The 11,063-nt window shown below is 41.4% G+C and overlaps 1 protein-coding gene across 1 annotated transcript in view; it reads left to right on the top strand.

Moving 5' to 3' along the window:
• Window positions 1-11,063, top strand: part of LOC143301608 (osmotic avoidance abnormal protein 3-like) — a 55,329-nt gene that overhangs the window by 8,270 nt on the left and 35,996 nt on the right. The window contains 4 exon segments of the mRNA XM_076616004.1: window positions 182-321; window positions 1,020-1,269; window positions 4,795-4,913; window positions 5,436-5,595. Of these exon segments, the coding sequence (XP_076472119.1) occupies window positions 182-321; window positions 1,020-1,269; window positions 4,795-4,913; window positions 5,436-5,595 (669 nt within the window).

Raw genomic sequence — 11,063 nt, forward strand, 5'->3', positions numbered from 1 at the left:
TAAGTATTGGTGTCAGAACCTTCGCCTCCCAATCTCTTCTATCTCCCCAACCCCTATCCCCCAACTACCAGCGTTCTCAGTTTAATACCTGCAGTTATTTTTTTCATCAAGAATCACTTGTGAGCCATGAAGTCTTTGCCTGTTGTTTGCCTGTGTGATGAGACATGTTCATGTTGTTCAGGGGCAACGGGGGACCGGCTGAAAGAGGCCACCAAGATCAACCTGTCCCTGTCCGCCTTGGGCAACGTGATCTCCGCCCTGGTGGACGGCAAGTCCAAACACATCCCCTACCGTGACTCCAAACTGACACGCTTGCTGCAGGTATGCATCTGGTTGAAACAGTATTTTTATCTAGAACATTTCACATTACACCACAGTTACAAATAAAGAGGACAAGAAGAAAATCTTATACAAGGTTCTGTCCTGATATAAGTACATCCTAAGCATGTAACGGATGTCTTCATAATAAGCAATTCGAAATGGACTGTAGGTGGTTTTCAACAAAGCAAAACTAGAATAGGGATAGAGTGAAATGGTACACACCTCACCTGTATTGACTCTTACACTGCTGACCGTGAAGCTCCATCTTTCATACCTCAGCCTGAATGAAGAGCAGATTGTTAAATGGCCTTTTCATTGTTGTATCATCTCAGATACCACTGTTGTGTGACACTGTTGGCCGCTGCTATTTCTGCCCTGTTTCTGGACCTTTTGTTTGAAACGATCTTCATTTTTTTCTTTGTCACATCCCTGCACTTAGCTCTTTCAAGTCCGGCCTCAGAACCTACCTCTTTCCAAAACAGCTCCTCCCTACCCTCCCTCTTTCCGTCCTTAGTTTCTGTAGCTTTCTATCTACATGTAGTTACAAGTTGTCTTTCATTCTTTTGGTTCAGAGTTATGCATGCTTGTGAAATTCAGGAGTTAAAGCACTTTGATTTGCACACAATTCAGTGGAATATGAATACATTTATTTATTATCTATCATTTATTGTTATCCTCTGTGTGACCCTTGCTCACAGGACTCACTGGGCGGCAACACCAAGACGATGATGGTGGCGTGCCTGTCCCCCGCCGACAACAACTACGATGAGACACTGAGCACGCTGCGCTATGCCAACCGTGCCAAGAACATCAAGAACAAGCCCAAGATCAATGAGGATCCCAAGGACGCTCTGCTTCGCCAGTACCAGGAGGAGATAGAGAAGCTGAAGGCCATGCTGATGGGCAAGATGCCTATCCCTGAAGGGGGGTTTGATGTCGCCCTCAAAGGTCTGTGGTCAGGATCATAGTTTATAGTATTATTACTATTATAATTATTGGTAAAAAGATTTTTTTTCTGCTTTCTTTCGTGGACCAGATGCATGTCCCTGAAGGGGGCTTTCATGTGGCTCTCAAAGGCCTGTTGTCAAGACGATGTCGTTCTTCCTCAGGGCGTGCTGTGCTGTCTCCTTTGCTCTGTTTTGTACCTGAGGGCTTGCTTTCTGCTCTTCTTTCTGTGTTCATGAGCTGCAACTCCTATGTTTGTCAGAGTCCATGTGCTGCCTCACCGTGTTGTCCCCCACATGCACTTGTCTCCCTTCCTTTGGACTCGTTGGAAACTAATGACCCTTCCTTACTTGTTCACTTTTGTGTCTCCTGATCTTTCTTGTCTTTCTTAAAAAAAAAAAATGTTACAGATTCCTTGCTTCTTTCACTTGGACTTCTTCTCTTTGGACTGTATTAGAAAAATGATTTACTCCAATGCAAAGTGCAAAAAATAATAATTGCATTTTAGATTCATACGCACTGGTCTCATTTCACCAAGTCGCAGCAATTAAAGGGTTAAACATGTGTATGTTGTAAGATATGGATGTGGCTTTAAGGGGTTAAACATGTGTATGTTGTAAAATATGGATGTGTCTTTAAGGGGTTAAACTTGTGTATGTCATGATATATGGATGTGGCTTTAAGGGGGTAAACATGTGTATGTTGTAAAATATGGATGTGGCTTTAAGGGGTTAAACATGTGTATGTTGTAAAATATGGATGTGGTTTTAAGGGGTTAAACATGTGTATGTTGTAAGATATGGATGTGGTTTTAAGAAGATAAACATGTGTATGTTGTAAGGTATGGATGTGATTTTAAGGGATAAACATGTGTATGTTGTAAGATATGGATGTGGTTTTAAGGGGTTAAACATGTGTATGTTGTAAGATATGGATGTGGCTTTAAGGGGTAAACATGTGTATGTTGTAAGGTATGGATGTGGCTTTAAGGGGTAAACATGTGTATGTTGTAAGATATGGATGTGGCTTTAAGGGGTAAACATGTGTATGTTGTAAGATATGGATGTGGCTTTAAGGGGTAAACATGTGTATGTTGTAAGATATGGATGTGGCTTTAAGGGGTAAACATGTGTATGTTGTAAGATATGGATGTGGCTTTAAGGGGTTAAACATGTGTATGTTGTAAGATATGGATGTGGCTTTAAGGGGTAAACATGTGTATGTTGTAAGATATGGATGTGGTTTTAAGGGGTAAACATGTGTATGTTGTAAGATATGGATGTGGCTTTAAGGGGTTAAACATGTGTATGTTGTAAGGTATGGATGTGGCTTTAAGGGCTAAACATGTGTATGTTGTAGGGTATGGATGTGGCTTTAAGGGGTAAACATGTGTATGTTGTAAGGTATGGATGTGGCTTTAAGGGCTAACCATGTGTATGTTGTAAGGTATGGATGTGGCTTTAAGGGGTAAACATGTGTATGTTGTAAGGTATGGATGTGGCTTTAAGGGGTTAAACATGTGTATGTTGTAAGGTATGGATGTGGCTTTAAGGGCTAAACATGTGTATGTTGTAAGGTATGGATGTGGCTTTAAGGGCTAAACATGTGTATGTTGTAAGGTATGGATGTGGCTTTAAGGGGTAAACATGTGTATGTTGTAAAATATGGATGTGGCTTTAAGGGGTTAAACATGTGTATGTTGTAAAATATGGATGTGGCTTTAAGGGGTTAAACATGTGTATGTTGTAAAATATGGATGTGGCTTTAAGGGGTTAAACATGTGTATGTTGTAAGATATGGATGTGGCTTTAAGGGGTTAAACATGTGTATGTTGTATGGATGTGGCTTTAAGGGACTAAACATGTGTATGTTGTAAGGTATGGATGTGGCTTTGTTGAAATACGTTAGTTTGCGAAGCTGCACACATGGAGAAAAAGTGTCTTTTTTTGAACAGGCTTGGGAAAGAAAAAGGGTTTGTGGATAGAGTTGGTTTTGCTTCATGTCTGCCATGCTCCCTTCTGTTTTTTTCCTTCTTGTTTTCCTGCTGATTTCCTTTGAATGCTTTATTGTATGTTGTGCTGCATGTTTTCTAGTAGCTCTTACAGTGTTGTGTTAATGAAAACAAATTGGTGTTTTTTTCTTTGAATGTTTAATTGATTGATTAATGAATTCATTGATTAATTTTTCTGTAAAAGAAAAAAAGTTGTGCTACTGTGAAATGTCTGAGGAATATTACTAATACATTGAAACTGCAGAGAAATATCAGTGCAAATTAGAAAATTCAAATAACGAAGTTTTCTCCCTTGCTTTCCCCTGCAGATGGCCCATTTGTTAGGGTTAGGAAAAAACCCACAAAAAATACAAAACACAGAGCAGCTGAATGAAACTCCCTGAACTTGATCCACTGACCCCTCTTCTCACGTCCTGTGTACGCCCACCCCCCTCCCTCCCTTCACAGCCCTCAGAAGCTGTCACTGTCAGTACCTTCTTGCTGGTAGCTTTCTTCACTGCAGATACTTTATTCAATGTCTTCATCATCCTCGTCCATGTCAAAACCTTCAGTTTGAAGCATTTCAGTTACTTCAGTAGCAGTAAAAAATAAGGCTGTTGTGTTCTAGTTTGCCCCAAAACTTTCCACATGTATCGCTTCCGATGCCATTTTTGATACATATGCAGATTAGCTTGTCATGTGGGGTGCCAAACTCAAAGGCTTGCTGGCAAGTGTGTTGTTATGAAATCTCACAAGGAAACTTTCCATTCAACCCTTGACACGTTTGCAATGCATGGTGTATCTGTGATTGTTATGCTACCTCATGAGGAAAACGTGGAAAATGTTTTAATTGTCGAAACCGCTATAGCACTCCATCCTCCGGAACACTACCTTACATCAGGAACGCTATTGTGTTCCATTGTCTGGAGTGAGTTAAAAGCTTGACAATATACTGATGGACTGAGACATATGTAATGGTTTTATACTTTATTCCATCCAACAGTTCAGATAGCTCAGAATTTTCTCTGAAACAATTGTCCGTATTGAGTACAGTATTGTCATGGATATCTGTGTAGAGTGTGAAGAGTGTGTGTATGATATTATCATGTGGTGTGCTCAAAGCACTGACTGATTCCTTTTGGAATTCAGTGATGTCTGAGACATTAGAAAAACATCTTCTCTCACACTCTTTAAGAAAGCAGTAAAAACTTTTTACTTCCAATGTTAGCCAGATTCAAATTTCATTATTATTAATATTTTTTTCATTATGTCTTTTTTTTTTTTTTTTAACTTTGTTGATCAGTTGCAGTGTATGTGTGTGCATGTGCACCTGTATGTGCATGTGTGTGTGTGTGTGTGTGTGTGTGTGTGTGTGTTGTCTGCTGTGCCTGCATTTGATTATTTCTTATCATTTCTGTCTCTGTGTGGTTGTGTGAGGGTGGCGCTGAAAACACAGCCTAAGTGTGGACATTTTGATGCGCCCTGTATGAATCCAGTTGGTTGGTTCATGTAGTGACTGTGTGACACACCTGTGACAGGGGACAGTGGGGCGGCAGCTCCCAAGGCCAAACCAGCTGCTGCTGATGTGGAGGAGACAAGCCATGACCTGGAGGAGACACGCCATGACCTGGAGGAGGAGAAGGAACGGATACGGCAGGTTGGAATTATTAGCACTCACACATGGACTCACACACTCATTCACACGCACACACACACAAGTTAAATTTATGAATAAGTGTGCGTCTGTCTTGCTGATATTCATTAGTTATGATGAGCTGGCTGTATGAAGATTTATAATGTTCCTGCTATTTGAATCAATCTGATGTGTGTAAATTGAAGATTTACTATGTTCTTGCTGCATGAATTATTCTGATGTATTATCCGTTTTTTGTTGTTGATTTTTTGTGTTCTTTTTTCATGTGTGCATTCAAAACACAAAACAAACAACTGAAATGTACCCAGCATATAGACATCCAGGGATATGTGTGGAAAAAAAACAACCACCCAAAACTGTGCACAGATTGTTGGAATATGTGTGGTAAAAACCCCAAAACAAATGTATTGTACCCAGTGCTCAGATGTTCAGGAATGTCTGTGCTAAAAAAACAACAAAGGAAATATACCCAATGGTCTGGTGTTGAGGAATATGTGTCAGTCATTGTGTGACCTATGTATTCAGGAGTATGAGGCAAAGATGCAGGCGATGAAGGAAGAGATGGAAACAGAGCGCAGCAATCGAGACAAGCTGCAGTCGGACATGGACAAACTGCGTGCCTTCTATGACTCCAAGCTGCAGCATGTTGATGGGCAGCTGGCCGACCTCCCCCCTACCTCCGCAGGTGAGACACCCACTGGGGGCTGTGTGTGTGTGGGGAGGGGGAGGGCAGGGGGGGCACGGAGGGGGGGTGAGAGAGGGGGGGGTAGGGTTTTTTGGAGTGGGGGTTGAGAGAGGGTTTTGAGGGGGCGGGGGGAGAGGGGGGGAGGGGTGAGAGAGGGTTTTTTTTTGGGGGGGGGGATGTGGTGGGAGTTTGGGGTGTCAGGGATGGAGGTGTTGGGGGGGTTTGAGGGGGGTGTTGTGAGATTACAAAGGTGACGGAAGAAAATCTCAGGTTGGCGGTTTGTGTTTTGAGAAAGAATAGATTTTCTTTTTTCTTCTGTTCTGACACTTCACAGGGAATTCAAGCACACACACACACACACACACACACACACACACACACACACACACACACACACACACACACACACACATGCCCACAGATGGAGTGGATAAAAGCAGATTGTGGTGAGATCTTAGACATGATGATTGTCGAGTGAACCATTTCGTTTGAGCCTCAAGAAATTTGGCACAAGAGGAGACAGAGCAAGCATGTATTTTCTGTGCATTACTGAAACATATTTTTTAGAATAAGTTGGAAAGACGGGCATATAGCAAAATGGTTGACCGTAGAGATCAGAAAAATCTCTGCCCTTTACCATGTCAGGATTAAACCCAGGACCCATTAATTTATAGTCCAATGTTATCTCTCAGGTCACTGAAATGTGCAGACCTGCTTGTGCCTGAACCCCCTTAGAAGATGTGTCTGTGCATGCACAAGACTGACTACGCATGTAAAAGATGCTGTTATTCCTGACAATGTTCAGTGGATTGTGGAAATAACAGACATACAGCTTGCACCAACCACAGTAAAAATCATCAGCGAATTGATGGTAGTGGAGCATTAGAAATGAAAACAACAACAACAACAAAGCCAACACACACACACACACACACACACACACACACACACACACACACACACACAAAGTGAAGAAAAGGGAATATTTTTTGGCTGTGTCAGTATTTTTCTGAATGCATGTTCAGATGGATGGGTCAGTGTTTCAGTAGTCTGATGATAAATCATCTGTGTGCATTGCAGCAGAAGCAGCCATAAAGATGATGCTTCTTAGAATCTTGTTGTAAGAAAACATTTCATGCTGTCGTCAGCATATTTACATTTGTTTCTCCATAGCTACAGTTTTATGAATTTTTTTTAGTATGAGTATCATGACATTGATAGTTGACTAATATTTTTGTACAATATTTATTGTTGTTGCTTTTCTAGGTGACCAGTTTCCTTTTATTTGTAGAAAATTAGGCTGCATGTGTATCAGTGTATAGATGCTAGGGTATAATTTATTGTGGATCTGTGATGTTCTTTTTGGGTTGTCTTCTTTATAAGAAGATGTTACTCAGGTGGATCATTGGGGAGAAGAAATGAAAAGAGCGGGGTGACATGTGGATGGGGGAGAAGGACTGAACAAAGAGTGGGGTGACATGTGGATGGGGGAGAAGGACTGAACAAAGAGTGGGGTGACATGTGGATGGGGGAGAAGGACTGAACAAAGAGTGGGGTGACATGTGGATGGGGGAGAAGACATGAACAAAGAGTGGGGTGACATGTGGATGGGGGAGAAGACATGAACAAAGAGTGGGGTGACATGTGGATGGGGGAGAAGGACTGAACAAAGAGCGGGGTGACATGTGGATGGGGGAGAAGGACTGAACAAAGAGTGGGGTGACATGTGGATGGGGGAGAAGGACTGAACAAAGAGTGGGGTGACATGTGGATGGGGGAGAAGACATGAACAAAGAGTGGGGTGACATGTGGATGGGGGAGAAGGACTGAACAAAGAGTGGGGTGACATGTGGATGGGGGAGAATGCAAAATATTTTATGCTGTTCAGAAACAATTTGCTTATAATCAGAAGTGATATGTTGCATTTGTGGACTTTGAAAAAGCATTCGATTCAATTTCAAGGAAATTGTTATGGCCTGTGTTGAAAAATGGAATAAAGGTAAGTTGTATAGATGTATTAAAAGTATGTATAGTGAAGTTAAGGCTAGGGTTAGAAGTGGAGCAAAATTATCTGATTTCGTGAATTGTACCTGGGGGGTTAAACAAGGTGATGTATGCAGTCCTGTCTTATTTTCACTGTTTGTCAAAGAGCTTTCCTTAGAAATTATTGGAAATGGAAGACACGGATTATCTTTTGACTTTATTGAGTTGTTTATGTTACTTTTTGCTGATAATATCATTTTATTGTCAATATCAGTGATAGGTCTGCAGAGACAGTTGAACAGTTTATATACAGCTGCAATGAGATTGGAATTAAAAGTAAATATGGAGAAAACAAATATAATTTTGTTTCGTAAAGGTGGATGCCTATTGAGATATGAACAATGGACATATGGTAGCGAAAAGGTAAGAGTAGTAAATGTGTATAAATATCTTGGAATTTTCTTTTCAACTAGACTTAGTTTCACTTTTGCATGTAGAGATTTAGTCAACAGAGCTAAGAGAGCTGTTATGATTATTTTACGTGTCATGTATAGACTGGATTGTAGCTCTTTTGTAAAGCTGTTTGATTCGCAGGTACAGTCAGTTTGGTGCTTAAATATGGGCGTTTGAAAATGGAAGGGATATTGAAAGTTTACGTTTATTTGGAATGAAACGTTTTCTGAATATTGATAGTCGGACACCAAATGATCTAATTCATGGAAAACTTGGCAGGTACCCTATATTTTGTAATTCCCATGTAAAGTGTATTAGCTATTGGCTAGGATGGGTAACCATATGTTACCTTACAAGGCGTATAAGACTATATAATTTAGATACTATTGGAAAGAAGACATGGGCTTCATGCATGCAAAGCTGTTTATATTCTTATGGATTTGCATATGTGTGGATAACCAGGGATTTGAAAATATAACGGGTTTTAAAATTGTTTTAAACAAAGAATTATTGACTGCAGATGGCAGGACTGACATGACCACAGAATAGCAACAGATTTAATGAATACAGGATGTTTAAAATGACCAATCGTGTTTAACCATATATTGAAATTACAAAGATCAGATATATTAAATGTGCTTTAACAAAACTAAGATTTGGTGTCTCAGACATTGCTGTTCATCGTCATAGAGTTAGTGATAGAAGAGTTGACAATGCTTTGTTGTTTATGTCATGACTGCAAGGAAGATGAAATTTACTTGTTTTGTTGTCCTGCTCTGTATGATTTAAAGATGAAATATATTTAGGTCAAATATTTTCATATTCCATGTTGTTTTAGATATAATTTGCTTATGTCCACCAGAAACGAGATTGTACTATCTAATCTGGTGTCTTACGTTTATAAAGCTTTGAAACGATTTCGTATGGTCACAACTTAGACTATACAACTGAAATGATATGAATATCTGTGATCACTATCATTTGTTATGTTATCGTTTTTCTGTTGTTGCTGTTTTTTGTGGGTTTTGTTTTTCTTTTTTTTTTCTCTCTCTAATCATAAGAGGCACTTGTGTTACTGTTGTATGATTGCCCCCTTCAGTAAGGGGCCTTGGCCTAAACTGAATAAAACATTTCGCATTCTCGGATGGGGGAGAAGGACTGAACAAAGAGTGGGGTGACATGTGGATGGGGGAGAAGGACTGAACAAAGAGTGGGGTGACATGTGGATGGGGGAGAAGGACTGAACAAAGAGCGGGGTGACATGTGGATGGGGGAGAAGGACTGAACAAAGAGTGGGGTGACATGTGGATGGGGGAGAAGGACTGAACAAAGAGCGGGGTGACATGTGGATGGGGGAGAAGGACTGAACAAAGAGCGGGGTGACATGTGGATGGGGGAGAAGGACTGAACAAAGAGCGGGGTGACATGTGGATGGGGGAGAAGGACTGAACAAAGAGCGGGGTGACATGTGGATGGGGGAGAAGGACTGAACAAAGAGTGGGGTGACATGTGGATGCGGGAGAAGGACTGAACAAAGAGCGGGGTGACATGTGGATGGGGGAGAAGACATGAACAAAGAGTGGGGTGACATGTGGATGGGGGGAAAGGACTGAACAAAGAGCGGGGTGACATGTGGATGGGGGAGAAGACATGAACAAAGAGTGGGGTGACATGTGGATGGGGGAGAAGGACTGAACAAAGAGCGGGGTGACATGTGGATGGGGGAGAAGACATGAACAAAGAGTGGGGTGACATGTGGATGGGGAAGAAGACATGAACAAAGAGTGGGGTGACATGTGGATGGGGGAGAAGACATGAACAAAGAGTGGGGTGACATGTGGATGGGGGAGAAGACATGAACAAAGAGTGGGGTGACATGTGGATGGGGGAGAAGGACTGAACAAAGAGTGGGGTGACATGTGGATGGAGGAGAAGGACTGAACAAAGAGTGGGGTGACATGTGGATGGGGGAGAAGACATGAACAAAGAGTGGGGTGACATGTGGATGGGGGAGAAGACATGAACAAAGAGCGGGGTGACATGTGGATGGGGGAGAAGACATGAACAAAGAGTGGGGGGACATGTGGATGGGGGAGAAGGACTGAACAAAGAGTGGGGTGACATGTGGATGGGGGAGGACTGAACAAAGAGTGGGGTGACATGTGGATGGGGGAGAAGGACTGAACAAAGAGTGGGGTGACATGTGGATGGGGGAGAAGGAATGAACAAAGAGTGGGGTGACATGTGGATGGGGGAGAAGACATGAACAAAGAGCGGGGTGACATGTGGATGGGGGAGAAGACATGAACAAAGAGTGGAGGGACATGTGGATGGGGGAGAAAAGCAGGGTGGGGAGGAGTTGAGAATAAAGGATGGATAGACACACAGACATTTTTCAGTGAAAACTGAAAAGACCAGTTTCAGGCCCAGAGAAACACAAGTAGAAAATGACCTTTTTGAGGACCCCCCCAGCCCCCTAACAAAAGGAACCCTTCACATTCACATATGAAAAAACAACCTGAGATGAACTTTAAACTGGCTGATAATAGACAGCACTTATACTTGAAAGTAAATTATGGACATTCACAGTTAAAAAGATAGATTAAATTTTTTTTTTTTTTAAATGGGAGAGAAAAAATAGGAGGGGGAAGAGAGCGAGAGAAAGAGAGGGGTTTGGATGGATGTGGTGGATTTCTTTATGTTCCAGTGAAGACATCAACAAATACAATTAAATTACAGTGCTCGCTGTCTGAAAAAACAACAACAAAAAACACCTTGTAATTTGTTTCTTTGTTTTGCTGCTATAGCTGCCAAAGGTAAATTGTGTTTTGATCATACAGTGCTACTGTGTATCACATGTTTGATTGGATTCATATTGATAGTCAGTGATGATATGAGCTGGAGAACTCTATATCTGTGTGTTTGATCTGTGTTGTTTTTGCTAACTTTAGTTTCATACTGATAATGAGTGATATATCACAAAGATGAGAATTTTGTATTTGCATGCTATGTATATTTGTTGTTGTTGTTGT

Source organism: Babylonia areolata, chromosome 27, assembly GCF_041734735.1.
Source record: "Babylonia areolata isolate BAREFJ2019XMU chromosome 27, ASM4173473v1, whole genome shotgun sequence".
NCBI lineage: Eukaryota > Metazoa > Mollusca > Gastropoda > Neogastropoda > Buccinidae > Babylonia > Babylonia areolata.